Source organism: Artemia sp. Qi Xiang Cuo, chromosome 8 (assembly GCF_049724085.1).
Source record: "Artemia sp. Qi Xiang Cuo chromosome 8, ASM4972408v1, whole genome shotgun sequence".
Taxonomy (NCBI): Eukaryota; Metazoa; Arthropoda; class Branchiopoda; order Anostraca; family Artemiidae; genus Artemia; species Artemia sp. Qi Xiang Cuo.
In genome coordinates this window covers 43,646,970-43,665,991 of record NC_142801.1, presented here as the reverse complement: position 1 = coordinate 43,665,991, position 19,022 = coordinate 43,646,970, and the positions used below count along the sequence as shown (strand labels likewise).

The following is a 19,022-nucleotide window of genomic DNA, read 5'->3' as shown; positions in this document are numbered from 1 at the left end:
CCCTACCACACCCCCAAAGGACTCCGATCCCTACCATCCCAACCCGTGTATTAGCGAAGTTACTCTGTGGTCGTTTCAACTTTGGTATTATTTGATTAAATTAATGTTTTATAAATGACAATAAAGTTTGTTATATTTTTTTTTACGTGAAATACTCTAGTTTCTTTTATTAGTTTTGAAAACATTTTGGAAGAAACTAAATTTCAGTTGGGGTGGGGGGAGGGGAGGAGGGGGCAAAATGAGGTCTGGGGTGAAAATTTGGTCTGAGAGAGGCAGTTGTCCCCTCTGTCCCATAGGAAATTACGCTCCTCAACCCAGCCCCTTGCCACTTACTGACAGGGGTGAATCCGGGGAGAGGGTTAAAAGTTCAAGTGCCCTGTTTAAGCGACCAAAAAACTGAAGGGGCAACTAAGCTCCATTCAATGCTCAATTTCCCCAAAGTTATAGGGGTCGTGTGTGTCTCTTTGGGCTATGTGTATCTCTTTGGGAGCGTTTGAATCTTTTGGTTACTAAAGTATTATATTTTTATCATGTTTTAGGATATTCGATTAGGATTAACTTAACTTCATTCCTTGAGTGTTGTCGGGAGTAACACGTAAGTACCAAATTTTGAGTTCACTGCAGGGGATTTTCCACAAGGAGAATTACCTCCCATCCCAAACCCTGTATTAGCGAAGTTAATATGTGGTCGTTTAATCTTTTGTATTATTTTATTAATTGACTTTTTGATCAATGACAATAACGTTTGATAGATTTTTTTTCCGTGAAATAATATAGTTTCTTTTATTAGTTTTGAAAACATTTTGGAAGAAACTAAATTTCAGTTGGGGTGGGGGGGGGGAGGAGGGGGCAAAATGAGGTCTGGGGGGAAAATGTGGTCTGAGAGAGGCAGTTGTCCCCTCTGTCCCATAGGAAATTCCGCTCCTCACCCCAGCCCCTTGCCACTTACTGACAGGGGTGAATCCGGGGAGAGGGTTAAAAGTTCAAGTGCCCTGTTTAAGCGACCAAAAAACTGAAGGGGCAACTAAGCTCCATTCAATGCTCAATTTCCCCAAAGTTATAGGGGTCGTGTGTGTCTCTTTGGGCTATGTGTATCTCTTTGGGAGCGTTTGAATCTTTTGGTTACTAAAGTATTATATTTTTATCATGTTTTAGGATATTCGATTAGGATTAACTTAACTTCATTCCTTGAGTGTTGTCGGGAGTAACACGTAAGTACCAAATTTTGAGTTCACTGCAGGGGATTTTCCTCAAGGAGAATTTTCCATGGGGAGGGAATTTTCCAGGAGGTGAATTGCTACAAGTTTCGTCCACTAGCCTGAACGATGGAAATTCAATAGCTCAGAATTGGGGTCTTAGTCCACCAGCCTGAACGGTGGAAATTCACTAGCTCAGAATTGGGGTCTTAGTCCACCAGCCTGAATGGTAAGGATCGACACGGCTCAATAGTTCAGATTTTTCTCAAAGAGATGAAAAAATTTAAAGTTCTGTTCCAAATATTTTCCTGGAAGAAGAAAAGTTCAACTTTGATTCTGAATATTCTTAATGAAAATGAAATAAGTTATTGATCAATTCTATTCTCACAAAATAATATAAAAAACACAATTGACTGAAATAAAAAGCGGAAAAAAAGCTATTAATATAACTTTTTATGTGTTCCGTCAGAATTTTACCAGAAAAGAATCTACAGGGTCCCGGGGGGCCCTGGAGGGGGGGGGGGGATCCCCGTCGTCTGAGTAATAATTATAGTAGTTAAAATTTTTAATTTTGAACCTTAATTTAAGTTTAAAAAACTTTTTTTAATTTATTTTATTATCGTTTTATAAATAACGCCAGTAAATCTGACCTCCATCTCCACGGAAAAATCCCTCCCTCCCCCTTCAAAAAAAAAAGTTAGTCTGAAGTTGATTGTCTGAAAAGTATTTTTTCGGGGGGGATACACGATTGGCTGAAACAATTTATTGTGTTCGTGGTAACGAACTGTAAGTAAGGATTGACACGGCTCAATAGTAACCGAAAAACTCTAAAAAACCAATAACCCTACTTCGGAAGTTTCAAGCTCCTATCTGCAAAAATGTGGAATTAATTTCTTGAAGTAATTGATGCTTAATGGAGAAAAAGGTAAAAATTATAGGTTTTATGCACAGGTGTTTTGGATTTGCCAAGATTTAAATGTTAAGAGTGATAAAATTTTTTGTGTTTGTGATAACGAACTGTAAGTAAGGAGCGACACGACTCAATAGTTACCGAAACTCTAAAAACCAATAACCCTACTTCGGAAGTTTCAAGCTCCTATCTGCAAAAAATGTGGAATTAATTTCTTGAAGTAATTGATGCTTAATGGAGAAAAAGGTGAAAATTATAGGTTTTATGAAATTGATCGTAAGACTTAAATTATTCTATCAGATACGTTGGCACTTTAAGATGAAATTTGACTCGCATATGCTTGCGGGTATTAAGCGTTTGAATCTGATAAGAAGAGAGAGACTTAATTTCCAAGATATAAGGTATAAAATACCTTAAGAATGGGATGATATACATTCAGTTCCAAGATGATAGGACTGTTTGACACCGAATTTATCAGTTTGAAAAAATCATCTTGCGGTGTTATATTCGAATGTGCTTTTTTATTATTGTCTATGGATCTCAAAGAAATTGACTGTTATCATTGGTTAGTGAACTATAATCTGTTTGAGTATGATAAAAGCTTGTGGAGTACTACATTACGTTATATAAACAGACTGGGATTCTATGATAGAGTGATTACACCACTTAATAATACTGGTCAGGAACTGAGAAATGTCCAGGAGGAAGTCAGTGAAATTTGCAGCTTTTTCGGAGTTGAAGCGCTCTATGTAAAGGGCAATGTACCGACAGATAAAGTTTTAATTCAAAAGTGTGACCCTAGGATTCCACTTTTCAATCTAGAAGAGTTTAAGTGTCCTAAATTTGAAGGGGGCTATCACCGTCCTGAAGACGAGGTTAGGTTCTTCGCACAGTGGATACCTAAGAATATACCTGATCGTGAAAAATCCATAAGACATGTTAAAAACTATCCTACATCATGGGACCATCGTTTGTGGATGTTTAAGAGTGAACTCTAAGTACTATTTTTATGTAAACGTTTGTTGTTGTTGTTTTTTTTCGAAAAAAAAAAAATCTGTTAATACATTTAAGCAATAAATATCTTTAAGATTAACCCCTTCATGTTCTGTAGTATAGTTCTATTGTAAGCAAGTAACAAACTCTTTCCTGAAGTCACCTCTTGGATACACAATACAGAAATTTTCATTAAAGAAATTATGAAAAAATTGTAAGTAAGTAATAAATTCTTTCTTGAAGTCACCTCTGGGATACACAATACAGAAATTTTCATTAAAGAAATTATGAAAAAATTGTAAGTAAGTAGCAAATTCTTTCTCGAATTCATCTGCTGGATAAACAAAGACATTTCGTTCAAGAAATTATGACAAAATTCTAAGTAAGTAAAAAACTCTTTATTGTTTGTTACTGTGATCACAACTATGCTTTATTAAGAAAATATCTGAATGCATTTAAGGTATAGTATTAATAGCTTGAAAAAAAAAAAAAAACGAAAATACTACTACTAGTAAAAACTCACTGTACTACAAAACCATCTGATGTGATCACGACTATGTTTGATCAAGAAAATATTTGAATGCATTTAATGTAAAGTATGAATGGTTTGGAAAAACACGAAAATACTACTATGAAATTGATCATAAGACTTAAATTATTCTATGTTCGTTACTACGAACACAATAAATTGTTTCAGCCAATCGTGTATCTCCCCCGAAAAAATACTTTTCAGACAATCAACTTCAGACTAACTTTTTTTTTTTGAGGGGGGCGGGAGGGATTTTTCCGTGGAGATGGAGGTCAGATTTACTGGCATTATTTAGAAAACGATAATACAATAAATTAAAAAAAGTTTTTTCAACTGAAAGTAAGGAGCAAAATTAAAACTTAGAACGAAGAGAATTATTACGTATACGATGGGGATCCCCCCTCCAGGGACCACAGGGACCATGTATATAATTTATTATTAAAAATTGTAATAAAACCTTAAAAAGTTACTTTAAGAGCTTTTTTTTTTTCCGCTTTTATTAAAGCCCAGTTTTTTTGTGATATTATTTGGGAAAATATACTTTATAAATAAATTATTTAATTTTCATTAATAAAATTAAGAATAAAAGTTTAACATTTATTATTACAGGAAAATATTTGTAAAAGAACTTTAAATTTTTTCATCTCTTTGAGAAAAATCTGAACTATTGAGCCGTGTCAATCCGTACTTACAGTTCGTTACCACGAACACAATAAATTGTGTCAGCCACTCGTGTATCTCCCCCGAAAAAATACTTTTCATACAATCACCTTCAGACTAACTTTTTTTTTTTGAAGGGGGGAGGGAGGGATTTTTCCGTGGAGATGGAGGCCAGATTTACTGGAATTATTTCATCTTAAAGTGCCAACGTATCTGATAGAATAATTTAAGTCTTATGATCAATTTCATAAAACCTATAATTTTCACCTTTTTCTCCATTAAGCATCAATTACTTCAAGAAATTAATTCCACATTTTTGCAGATAGGAGCCTGAAACTTCCGAAGTAGGGTTATTGGTTTTTAGAGTTTCGGTAACTATTGAGTCGTGTCGCTCCTTACTTACAGTTCGTTAGCACAAACACAAAAAATGTTATCACTCTTAACATTTAAATCTTGACAAATCCAAAACACCTGTGCATAAAACCTATAATTTTCACTTTTTTCTCCATTAAGCATCAATTACTTCAAGAAATTAATTCCACATTTTTGCAGATAGGAGCTTGAAACTTCCGAAGTAGAGTTATTGGTTTTTAGAGTTTTTCGGTTACTATTGAGCCGTGTCGATCCTTACTTACAGTTCGTTACCACGAACACAATAAATTGTTTCAGCCAATCGTGTATCCCCCCCCCCCCGAAAAAATACTTTTCAGACAATCAACTTCAGACTAACTTTTTTTTTTGAAGGGGGAGGGAGGGATTTTTCCGTGGAGATGGAGGCCAGATTTACTGGCATTATTTAGAAAACGATAATACAATAAATTAAAAAAGTTTTTTCAACTGAAAGTAAGGAGCAAAATTAAAACTTAGAACGAAGAGAATTATTACGTATACGAAGGGGATCCCCCCTCCAGGGACCACAGGGACCATTTCTATAATTTAGTCTGAAAAATAGGACTTCACACTTAAAAAGTTCTATTAAGAGCTTTTTTTCCGCTTTTATTTCAGCCAATTGTGTTTTTGATATTATTTTGGGAAAAATAGAATTAATCAATAACTTATTTCATTTTCATTAATAAAATTCAGAATCAAAGTTGAACATTTCTTCTTCCAGGAAAATATTTGGAACAGAACTTTAAATTTTTTCATCTCTTTGAGAAAAATCTGAACTATTGAGCCGTGTCGATCCTTACTTACAGTTCGTTACCACGAACACAATAAATCGTTTCAGCCAATCGTGTATCTCCCCCGAAAAAATACTTTTCAGACAATCAACTTCAGACTAACTTTTTTTTTTGAAGGGGGAGGGAGGGATTTTTCCGTGGAGATGGAGGCAAGATTTACTGGCATTATTTAGAAAACGATAATACAATAAATTAAAAAAAGTTTTTTCAACTGAAAGTAAGGAGCAAAATTAAAAAACTTAGAACGAAGAGAATTATTACGTATACGAAGGGGATCCCCCCCTTTGGGGTTAATCTAGGTTCACTTAGACGCGCGCGTCTAAGTGAACCTAGATTAACCCCAAAGGGGGGGGGATCCCCTTCGTATACGTAATAATTCTCTTCGTTCTAAGTTTTTTAATTTTGCTCCTTACTTTCAGTTGAAAAAACTTTTTTTAATTTATTGTATTATCGTTTTCTAAATAATGCCAGTAAATCTGGCCTCCATCTCCACGGAAAAATCCCTCCCTCCCCTTCAAAAAAAAAAGTTAGTCTGAAGTTGATTGTCTGAAAAGTATTTTTTCGGGGGAGATACACGATTGGCTGAAACGATTTATTGTGTTCGTGGTAACGAACTGTAAGTAAGGATCGACACGGCTCAATAGTTCAGATTTTTCTCAAAGAGATGAAAAAATTTAAAGTTCTGTTCCAAATATTTTCCTGGAAGAAGAAATGTTCAACTTTGATTCTGAATTTTCTTAATGAAAATGAAATAAGTTATTGATTAATTCTATTTTCCCAAAATAATATCAAAAACACAATTGGCTGAAATAAAAGCGGAAAAAAAAGCTCTTAATAGAACTTTTTAAGTGTGAAGTCCTATTTTTCAGACTAAATTATAGAAATGGTCCCTGTGGTCCCTGGAGGGGGGATCCCCTTCGTATACGTAATAATTCTCTTCGTTCTAAGTTTTAATTTTGCTCCTTACTTTCAGTTGAAAAAACTTTTTTTAATTTATTGTATTATCGTTTTCTAAATAATGCCAGTAAATCTGACCTCCATCTCCACGGAAAAATCCCTCCTCCCCCTTCAAAAAAAAAAAGTTAGTCTGAAGTTGATTGTCTGAAAAGTATTTTTTCGGGGGAGATACACGATTGGCTGAAACAATTTATTGTGTTCGTGGTAACGAACTGTAAGTAAGGATCGACACGGCTCAATAGTAACCGAAAAACTCTAAAAACCAATAACACTACTTCGGAAGTTTCAAGCTACTATCTGCAAAAATGTGTAATTAATTTCTTGAAGTAATTGATGCTTAATGGAGAAAAAGGTGAAAATTATAGGTTTTATGCACAGGTGTTTTGGATTTGTCAAGATTTAAATGTTAAGAGTGATAACATTTTTTGTGTTTGTGCTAACGAACTGTAAGTAAGGAGCGACACGACTCAATAGTTACCGAAACTCTAAAAACCAATAACCCTACTTCGGAAGTTTCAGGCTCCTATCTGCAAAAATGTGGAATTAATTTCTTGAAGTAATTGATGCTTAATGGAGAAAAAGGTGAAAATTATAGGTTTTATGAAATTGATCATAAGACTTAAATTATTCTATCAGATACGTTGGCACTTTAAGATGAAATAATTCCAGTAAATCTGGCCTCCATTTCCCCGGAAAAATCCCTCCCTCCCCCCTTCAAAAAAAAAAAGTTAGTCTGAAGTTGTTTGTCTGAAAAGTATTTTTTCGGGGGAGATACACGATTGGCTGAAACGATTTATTGTGTTCGTGGTAACGAACTGTAAGTAAGGATTGACACGGCTCAATAGTTCAGATTTTTCTCAAAGAGATGAAAAAATTTAAAGTTCTGTTCCAAATATTTTCCTGGAAGAAGAAAAGTTCAACTTTGATTCTGAATTTTCTTAATGAAAATGAAATAAGTTATTGATCAATTCTATTTTCCCAAAATAATATCAAAAACAAAATTGGCTGAAATAAATGCGGAAAAAAAAAGCTCTTAATAGAACTTTTTAAGTGTGAAGTCCTATTTTTCAGACTAAATTATAGAAATGGTCCCTGTGGTCCCTGGAGGGGGGATCCCCTTCGTATACGTAATAATTCTCTTCGTTCTAAGTTTTAATTTTGCTCCTTACTTTAAGTTGAAAAAACTTTTTTTAATTTATTGTATTATAGTTTTCTAAATAAAGCCAGTAAATCTGACCTCCATCTCCAAGGAAAAATCCCTCCCTCCCCCTTCAAAAAAAAAAAAAAGTTAGTCTGAAGTTGATTGTCTGAAAAGTATTTTTTCGGGGGAGATACACGATTGGCTGAAACAATTTATTGTGTTCGTAGTAACGAACATAGAATAATTTAAGTCTTATGATCAATTTCATAGTAGTATTTTCGTGTTTTTCCAATCCATTCATAATTTACATTAAATGCATTAAAATATTTTATTGATAAAAAATAGTCGTTATAACATCAGTTGTTTTTTTATTACAGTGAGTTTTTACTTGTTTTAGTATTTTCGTTTTTTTTTTTTTTCAAGCCAATAAAAATAAACCATAAATTCAATAAGATATTTTATTAATAAAGCATAGTTGTGATCACAGTAACAAACAAAAAAGAGTTTTTTACTTACTTAGAATTTTGTCATAATTTCTTGAACGAAATGTCTTTGTTTATCCAGCAGATGAATTCGAGAAAGAATTTGCTACTTACTTACAATTTTTTCATAATTTCTTTAATGAAAATTTCTGTATTGTGTATCCCAGAGGTGACTTCAAGAAAGAATTTATTACTTACTTACAATTTTTTCATAATTTCTTTAATGAAAATTTCTGTATTGTGTATCCAAGAGGTGACTTCAGGAAAGAGTTTGTTACTTGCTTACAATAGAACTATTCTAAATAACATGAAGGGGTTAATCTTAAAGATATTTATTGATTAAATGTATTAACAGATTTTTTTTTTTTAGAAAAAAAACAACAACAACAAACTTTTACACGAAAATAGTACTTAGAGTTCACTCTTAAACATCCACAAACGATGGTCCCATGATGTAGGATAGTTTTTAACATGTCTTATGGATTTTTCACGATCAGGTATATTCTTAGGTATCCACTCTGCGAAGAACCTAACCTCGTCTTCAGGACGGTGATAGCCCCCTTCAAATTTAGGACACTTAAACTCTTCTAGATTGAAAAGTGGAATCCTAGGGTCACACTTTTGAATTAAAACTTTATCTGTCGGTACATTGCCCTTTACATAGAGCGCTTCAACTCCGAAAAAGCTGCAAATTTCACTGACTTCCTCCTGGACATTTCTCAGTTCCTGACCAGTATTATTAAGTGGTGTAATCACTCTATCATAGAATCCCAGTCTGTTTATATAACGTAATGTAGTACTCCACAAGCTTTTATCATACTCAAACAGATTATAGTTCACTAACCAATGATAACAGTCAATTTCTTTGAGATCCATAGACAATAATAAAAAAGCACATTCGAATATAACACCGCAAGATGATTTTTTCAAACTGATAAATTCGGTGTCAAACAGTCCTATCATCTTGGAACTGAATGTATATCATCCCATTCTTAAGGTATTTTATACCTTATATCTTGGAAATTAAGTCTCTCTCTTCTTATCAGATTCAAACGCTTAATACCCGCAAGCATATGCGAGTCAAATTTCATCTTAAAGTGCCAACGTATCTGATAGAATAATTTAAGTCTTACGATCAATTTCATAAAACCTATAATTTTCACCTTTTTCTCCATTAAGCATCAATTACTTCAAGAAATTAATTCCACATTTTTTGCAGATAGGAGCTTGAAACTTCCGAAGTAGGGTTATTGGTTTTTAGAGTTTCGGTAACTATTGAGTCGTGTCGCTCCTTACTTACAGTTCGTTAGCACAAACACAAAAAATGTTATCAATCTTAACATTTAAATCTTGGCAAATCCAAAACACCTGTGCATAAAACCTATAAATTTCACCTTTTTCTCCATTAAGCATCAATTACTTCAAGAAATTAATTCCACATTTTTGCAGATAGGAGCTTGAAACTTCCGAAGTAGGGTTATTGGTTTTTTAGAGTTTTTCGGTTACTATCGAGCCGTGTCAATCCTTACTTACAGTTCGTTACCACGAACACAATAAATTGTTTCAGCCAATCGTGTATCTCCCCCGAAAAAATACTTTTCAGACAATCAACTTCAGACTAACTTTTTTTTTTTGAAGGGGGAGGGAGGGATTTTTCCGTGGAGATGGAGGTCAGATTTACTGGCATTATTTAGAAAACGATAATACAATAAATTAAAAAAAGTTTTTTCAACTGAAAGTAAGGAGCAAAATTAAAACTTAGAACGAAGAGAATTATTACGTATACGAAGGGGATCCCCCCCCCCCCCAGGGCCCAAAGGGACCGTTTGTATAATTTATTCTTAAAAATAGGACTTCACACTTAAAAATTTCTATTAAGAGCTTTTTTTTCCGCTTTTATTTCAGCCAATTGTGTTTTTGATATTATTTTGGGAAAATAGAATTGATCAATAACTTATTTCATTTTCATTAAGAAAATTCAGAATCAAAGTTGAACTTTTCTTCTTCCAGGAAAATATTTGGAACAGAACTTTAAATTTTTTTCATCTCTTTGAGAAAAATCTGAACTATTGAGCCGTGTCGATCCTTACCATTCAGGCTGGTGGACTAAGACCCCAATTCTGAGCTAGTGAATTTCCACCGTTCAGGCTGGTGGACTAAGACCCCAATTCTGAGCTATTGAATTTCCATCGTTCAGGCTAGTGGACGAAACTTGTAGCAATTCACCTCCTGGAAAATTCCCTCCCCATGGAAAATTCTCCTTGTGAAAAATCCCCTGCAGTGAACTCAAAATTTGGTACTTACGTGTTACTCCCGACAACACTCAAGGAATGAAGTTAAGTTAATCCTAATCGAATATCCTAAAACATGATAAAAATATAATACTTTAGTGACCAAAAGATTCAAACGCTCCCAAAGAGATACACATAGCCCAAAGAGACACACACGACCCCTATAACTTTGGGGAAATTGAGCATTGAATGGAGCTTAGTTGCCCCTTCAGTTTTTTGGTCGCTTAAACAGGGCACTTGAACTTTTAACCCTCTCCCCGGATTCACCCCTGTCAGTAAGTGGCAAGGGGCTGGGTTGAGGAGCGTAATTTCCTATGGGACAGAGGGGACAACTGCCTCTCTCAGATCAAATTTTCACCCCAGACCTCATTTTGCCCCCTCCTCCCCCCCCACCCCAACTGAAATTTAGTTTCTTCCAAAATGTTTTCAAAACTAAGAAAAGAAACTAGAGTATTTCACGTAAAAAAAATCTATCAAACGTTTTTGTCATTGATCAAACAGTAATTTAATAAAATATTACCAACGATTAAACGATCACCGATTAACTTCGCTAATACCCGGTTTGGGTTGGTTGGGAATTCTCATTGTGGAAAATCCCCTGCAATGAACTCAAAATTTGGTACTTACGTGTTACTCCCGACAACACTCAAGGAATGAAGTTAAGTTAATCCTAATCGAATATCCTAAAACATGATAAAAATATAATACTTTAGTAACCAAAAGATTCAAACGCTCCCAAAGAGATACACATAGCCCAAAGAGACACACACGACCCCTATAACTTTGGGGAAATTGAGCATTGAATGGAGCTTAGTTGCCCCTTCAGTTTTTTGGTCGCTTAAACAGGGCACTTGAACTTTTAACCCTCTCCCCGGATTCACCCCTGTCAGTAAGTGGCAAGGGGCTGGGTTGAGGAGCGTAATTTCCTATGGGACAGAGGGGACAACTGCCTCTCTCAGACCAAATTTTCACCCCAGACCTCATTTTGCCCCCTCCTCCCCTCCCCCCCACACCAACTGAAATTTAGTTTCTTCCAAAATGTTTTCAAAACTAAGAAAAGAAACTAGAGTATTTCACGTAAAAAAAAATCTATCAAACGTTATTGTCATTGATCAAACAGTCAATTAATCAAATAATACCAAAGATGAAACGACCACAGAGTAACTTCGCTAATACAGGGGTTGGTTTGGGAGGTATCGGAGTCCTTTGGGGGTGTGGTAGGGGATCTCACAACACTGTTCAAATAGAACTTGTGTATTATAACGACCATCGACCCCATGTAACTGAATCCCAAGCTTCTGAACTCCTCCATGCAACTGAACCCCTCGTGCTATTGAACCCCTCATGCAACTTGACCTCATTTAACTAATCCCCGTGTACCTGAATCCGTATGTAACTGAGATCTTTTCGCAAAAAAATTCGCAAATCTCGTAAACTAAATAAGTAATTACCCTTTTCAACATTAATTACCCCTTTTTTGCAACTGCTCGCATATCTCATTACCCCTTTTTGTATATACAAAAAATAATTGCAATCCCTCGTGCTATTGAACCCCCCCTGCAACTTGACCTCATTTAACTAATCCCCGTGTAACTGAATCCGTAGGTACCTGAGATCTTTTCGCAAAAAATTCGCAAATCTCGTAAACTAAAGAAGTAATTACCCTTTTCAACATTAATTACCCGTTTTTGGCAAATGCTCGCATATCTCATTACCCCTTTTTGTATATACAAAAAATAATTGCATTACAACGAAACAAGACACGCTGGTTTTATAATACGGGTTTAATTAATTACGTAAATCTCATGACAAAGAAAGAAATCGCTTGAGTCCTCTCGCAATAGCAAACCAAACCAGATTATACCCACTTAACCAGATCAAAAATGAACTTTGAAACTGCGTCATTCCTGCTCTGAAAACAAGACGTGCTGGTTTTTTTTGAGCTTATCACCAAAAAGGCAGTGAACTTTGAAACTTTCCAGAAAAACCTGTTTGGTACGGAGGGGCCATAGAACTGCATAGATCTATTCTACTTAAATATTCCCTTTGATTAGATCAATACCATTAGATTTAATTTTTATAAATTGAGACTCGAAAATACCTTCAAAATTCCTTGATAAATCATCACGCAAGCAATTATGCAAATTGCAAGATATATATATATGGCAAGACCTTCTTTAGCCATCTCGCAGCGGTTTATACGTTCCATTTTGTAACCATGGATATCCAATAGCATTTTATTGCCAGAATCCAAAAACGTCTCACATAAACCCATAATATCAGGCTGTCCATCCGAAACAATTTGTTCAATCTATTGACAATCTATTGACGAGGAGAGATCCTGAATGTTAAGCTGTAACCTCCTCTCCCCCCAAATCCGAAATATATTTACTATTACAAATAGGGTTTATATCAATTGGATTTTGATTAGCCTGACCCACAGAATTATTTACGATACTAATTACATCAAAAGGATTATTTTCGAGTTCGTAAAGGCGACTCTCACGGCTTAAAATATTCACAAAAGCAGGTTTTACTTGGAGTCTATTTAAGTCACCAGATAAACCAAAAAGAAATCTTTACTTAAATCGATTGCAAAAGAAAGACCTGGCAAAGCATTACAAACCCATAAATAACTAATTGCACAGAAGATATTATTGGAATGAACCATTAGCACAGAAAGAGAAACAAAAGTGAAAAAAAAATAAAAATAAATACAGTAAAAAATGAAACGGAATGAAAATTAAATTGTGAAAAAAAATGAAAAGTAATGACCTGAGGAATGCATTTACAAATCAAGAAAAATACAAACAAGTTACATACTAATGCATTCACGCAAATAATTTATTTTTCGCTAGAACTTGTCCATGATCAGACCAAACACTTCTTGGGCCAAAGGTGCTGCGAGCCGCGTTTAATAGATCGCGACGCTTTTTAGTTAGGTTTTCAGACACAAATACACCTGACTTACCACATTCTCAGTTTGAGTAGCAGGCATACGGAATCGATTAGCCTTTAAGAGGTCCATTTTTTTGAAATCTTGCAAGCCCATGATTTGGGTTATCACTTCATTAAGATTATCCATCAATTCCACATTGGGGTTTGGTTTCACAGAAAATTTGGGTACCAAATAAGGTATCCTGCTCAAGTTGGTCAACCCTGTCTTCTATTTTAGAAATTTTATTTTTAAGCAAGTTCATATCATTAAACGACTCTTTGAAGGGTTGTTTCAATTTTTTCAAATAGAATTATAAACTTCGTTCACAATATCTTCACTGATAACTTCCGAAGCTCGGCGATCTTTCATTGTGTCTGATACGACACGAGAAATGTCATTCATTAGGTTTAACTTACTATTCATTAGTTCCTCTTGAGTTTCATTTATTATTTCCTTTAAAGTTGATGCTGCTGCAGAAGTCTGAGTTGACGGCGCTAGGCTGGATTTTGCTTTAGTTTTAGTGGGTAGAGACAAGTAGGTTTTACTCTTACTCTTGAAAATATCAGGGAATAAGCACTGCTCTTCAAAAGTTCAAAAGCCTTATTTATATCTTTATCTGTCCTTGTACAAGCTTCTTTGAAGTGCTCATTCCAGTTGTACTTCAACTATATTATGCTCAGAGTTGGTACCGTAGCAAAAGACTAGATATCTAGCTTGATTTTTCTGGTCTTTGGTGGTTTTAATAACTACTGATGGTCATAAGGGGTATCCCTGAAATGAAGCTAGGACAAGATCGAACGGTTTGAATTTGGCCATTTTACAATCTGCAGTCACGAGGGGGAGGGACACTTCAGGTAACACACTTCAACAACTAAATGTTCCAATTTTCCACCCCAAAGTACTCACGTTTGTAATATGTGCTTGGTTTTTCACACAGCAAGATTACTGCAAGATTACAGCAAGGACTATATCCAATTCAATCTAAAACTTGTTTAGCTCTTCACTCTTTGAACTAAGACAGTGAACTACGACTACCGCTGCTACCATTACCATGACTAATTCTATTACGAAGATTACTAATTTGACCACTACTGCTACTAATACCACTGCTACTGCCACGCCTACTATTACTTTTGACGCATGTCTATTATTCTTCCTGTTTATTTTCAAGAAATACTGCTACAACCTCTAGTAATAAGACTAATAAAACATGTACTACTGTAATTACTACTGCTACGACTACCACCGCATCTACTACGACTAGTACTACTAAGACTAATACGAGTAGTAGGAAAAGTATTAGTAATAGTAGTGTTGTATTAGTAGTAGTAGTAACAGTAGTTAGCAGCAGTATTGATAGCAGTGGCAGACTGTACATTTTACCTTTTGATTAGTTGAACATCCCCCTCATGATGCTTTGGAATTTTCATCTTGATACGGTAAGCCGTTCCAAAATATTGCTGATACGCCTTTTTAACAATCTGTATGCACACAGTATGTTTTGATTTAGTTTAACTTTCTCTTCAATATTTCGTCATATTTTCACTTCAATACCCTCAGCTTTGGTAGTAATCGCTACAGAAGCAGTAGTACATAGTACAGTAGTACACTACAAAGTGGTTTCGGTCTTTTTGGTCAACGGATGATCTCCTTAATCATTTCATGAAACTTCCAAATTAATATACTCAGTCATTCCTGAGTTAGGCCATTTTGACAGCCCATATGCACACAATGTTTTTTGATTTATTTCAATACTCCCCTCAATATTCTCTGAAAGGCTCACCTGAATGCAAGGGCGGATCCAGGATTTTTTTCGGGGGGGGGGGGAGGGTTACTAATTTTTGACTTTTTCGGGGGGGGTTACTAATTTTTGACTTTTTCGGGGGGGGGGGGGTACTAATTTTCGACTCAGTTTTCGACTAATTTTACTGATTTTTACCTAGGTTTTACTAATTTTCGACTCGGTCAAAAATTTCGGGGGGGGGTACCCCCCCCCCCTTGATACGGCCTTGCCTGAATGTCCATTGTCTTTTTGAAAACTAAAGGTCGAACGGCACTTTCCTCAATAAAATGCTATATGTAAACAAAGGCGAATTGCACAGCTTACAGCCTTTGTCCCGAAGGCCATGGGGAGTTGACATTCCCAAAGACAGTCACTGGACCTTTTAACTATGCTAAACAAAATGGCTATTTGAAAATGTCGACTGGCTGTTTTTGGGAAAGATGGGCGCGGGAGGGGGGGGGTGTATCCACTTCGCTCTTTTTTAGGCAGCGCTATTGCGCTGCCTATGATTCCGACAAATTGTTTTCGCATTTAACTTTTCTTACATTTACGAAATTTTTTATTAAATTTTCGTAAACATAAATAATAGCTGTAATTTTTGAATAACATTCAGACAATTTTTTTTTCATCAGGAATTTCTTTTCAAAACGCGTTTTGAAAAGAAACTAAGTCACCCTTGTTATGCTTACCGGTCTTTCAGCTCCACAAATGACACCAAAAAGCACCATTTTTGGTCCATATAGCACTTTACTATGGCGTTATTAAGGAGAATTAATAAAAAGAATGAAGATAAGACCAAGCTTTTTAAGTGATCCATTAAATATCTCTTTACGATCTTGTTGTAATTTGCTAGCAATGGCAAAAAAAAGAAAAAAAGTTGCTGTCCTTGTTATTGAAGACGAGGGGCTCAAGACCTCCAGTTTTGGGTTTTCGACCATGGTGATTCTGTTGGGGCAGTTCTCATTTCAGTCCGCCTCTATTTCTGAGAGGTTTCAAGCTTGTTTTCAGAACACATCAAGATTTGATTCAACAATAAACTTGTACTATTAAGATGAAGATGTATAATAGGTTTCACCTTTAAGCAAAGAATTTTTTTCACCGGATAGTATTTTTCAATGGGTGTTTTGAACTTTCTGTTGCTACGGGTTGTGATTCGCTCTCCATGGACTTCAAGTAGCCTACTTTAAAAGCTGTATCCTGTGATTTTATTTTAATTCATTAAAAAGAAACCGAGGGATTCAAAGACACAGAACATAAAGTTAAAATTATTGTAACTAACTATTTAAGCTATGAGACCTCCGTAGACTTATCTTGAACGCGTCAGAACTAAGGCTATTGTCTTGATGTATGGTGCATTCCGGTTTATATGCAATTGCAAGTGTGCGAACCCACAGAAATATCCCAAAGAGAGCAAAATTTCAAACCTTTTTCTAAAAACCCTTTTTTCAAGTTCATTTCGTATATTAAAAAAAAATCTATGAAAACAGTTTGGTTGCAGTAACAAAGAAGAAACATCTCTGATTTTACCGGTATTTTACTACAAATCTGGAAAAGATTCATATATGAAATCAAACAGTACAGTCAAAATCTTGTTACAGTAACCATTAAAGGGATAAAAAGAGAGCAAGTGATTATCAGCCACAAGATTGAAAAGGAGATATTTGCAAAAATCAGCGAGAGTACCCATTTACTTCTAAGAAGGGCATACTTATGTATGTCCCTTGGACAAAACGCCTGATTATGATTTTCCTTTTTTGTTTTCTAGTAAAATTTGAAAATGGCATCCAGTTTTATCACAGTTATTAAATAGCCCTTGATGAACAGAGTTGAATTAGAATAATATATTTATATTTGAAACTTACCATTGGCAAAGGATTTGCTGGTCTACAGTGCATTCCACCGACTTGAATTACAGTATTTGGGAAATTGCGTATGTTATGCGTTGAAACATCCGTATTCAAGAAAACCAGACTTGCATTTTTTCTCATTTCTTCAAAAGAGTCGCATTCTAGTCCGATTCTTTCAGCATGTCGTTTACCACTAGTAAAAAACAGATGGTCCATCATTTTCCCCATTACCTCACCTCCAATAAAATTAACAACTCGTTGTAAAAATGTCATATTTGGAGTGAATGATGTAAATGTACCAGGATAGGTAGCATATTCTTCCGAACCACCAAAGTAGTGGGCCATGCCCGGAGGCATTCCAGATGGGCTTAAGTATACAAATGGACAATCCCAATGCTTGATAATTGGGAGAAAAGCATCGCTAAATAAAAGTGAATGAACAATTAGATCAAAATCTTCTTTCATTATTTCTTTCAGCTTTTGACTATCATAAACTTTAGTTGCTACAACATCAGCAAATGTACCCAGATTAGCGATTTGCTTGAACTTAGCCCAGCCACCGTTTAACCGTAAATCAAAGAAACTAGGAAAATTATTCATAAGCTTTTCGAAGTTAAGATCTTCAACGATCAATTCTCTTCCACCTCTTTGTAAGAAAACTTCATCTGTTAAATATGTATAAAATGTGACATTATGACCCCCCTCTAAAAGCGCATACGATATAGTCTTAAATACATTTTTATGACTTTTGGAACCAAGAGGTTCAAATATTAAAATATTCGATGCAACAACTAAGTTAAAACTAAAAAATTTCACAAGACACGCCAGAAGCTTCATTGCAACTAACGTCATTTTTTATCTGGAAATTGTTCTTCTAACGCTATCTTTCATATTATCAATATGGTCATAGTCTAGTTGTAGATAAGTAAGGCTCACTGTAGTAACTAGCAGATTTAATTCGGTAAACTGTTTAACGAGCTTTGGCTGAAACGCATTATTTCTTAAAGTTTTGACCTAGTTAGATCGGTGTTGCGACCAGATATGTCAATATACCAGTTTTAGGGAAAAAAAAAACTATGTAACGATTTCGAGGAAAAATATATAAACATATATATACACAATTATTAATAGTTCAATTAATTGAAACAGACATATAGTTGTTACAATAAGATTATATATATATATATATATATATATATATATATATATATATATATATATATATATATATATATATATATATATATATATATATAGACAATTTTTGGCGAATTTTGCCTCCTAGTTCCTTTAAAGTCATGACAGTTCACTTCTATTGTTAGATAGTTTATTAATGTGCAACAAGCAAATAAGCTTAATGAAATCTGAATTCTTCCCTGCTCTTTTTTCAGTTATTCTTATGTTTTTTTTTCTTTTTAGCAGAGTTCTTACTTGTCTCTTTCTGCAAATTTTTTTGTCAGTAGCTTGATAGCCAATAGCTTAATCTTGCCTTTGAAGTTCCAGTGCCTTGTAAGTGTTCTCAGAAATGTTTTTCTTTTTTTGTTTTTCAAGTGCTTTCCGGTTCTTTGCAAGATTTCATTCATTTTGGATACTACTGGTACTAATAACTTACAGCAGAACCAACCCGCGTGCGGCCAGCATAGCTGCAAATTTTCCTCTTCCATCCCGATCTATTCAACGGTTCACTCTTAACCGTTCCCATGCAGTTTCAATTTTCTTCAAACCTTTTCTTATGACCTCTTTTCATCCCATCCGAGACTACCTGCTTTTGTATTGGATTATCTGGGCGGCCAAAAAGTGCAATCTGACTTCCTTAATCCATAGAGCTTGGCCTAGCCATCTTAACCTTTCTTTTATTATGGGTCAAGAAAGTGGGGTCGAACCATGCTTTTGTCAAGCTTACTGCTTAATATACGGTCAATCAAACGAGTACCGAGCAAGTCCTTACACAACTCCCTTGGACAAATTTATAAGACTTCCTCGGCCTTTCAAAGCACCCGCGTTCCAAAGCCACAACTCGCCACTATCATTATTGCGGCTTTCAATATTTTAAACTTAGTTCGCAAAGTTATCTTCCTACCCTTCCGAAAAATTTTCAACTGCAAAAAAAAAAG

General features: G+C 35.0%; 1 protein-coding gene across 1 annotated transcript in view; it reads right to left on the bottom strand.

Moving 5' to 3' along the window:
* The window catches only part of LOC148949439 (UDP-glucosyltransferase 2-like), a 50,030-nt gene extending 32,270 nt beyond the window's left edge, over nt 1–17,760 (bottom strand). Inside the window, exon 1 of the mRNA XM_089093464.1 lies at nt 16,924–17,760. Within this exon, the coding sequence (XP_088949590.1) occupies nt 16,924–17,760 (837 nt within the window). The remainder of the gene's footprint in view (nt 1–16,923) is intronic.
* Nucleotides 17,761–19,022: the final 1,262 nt, after the last annotated feature.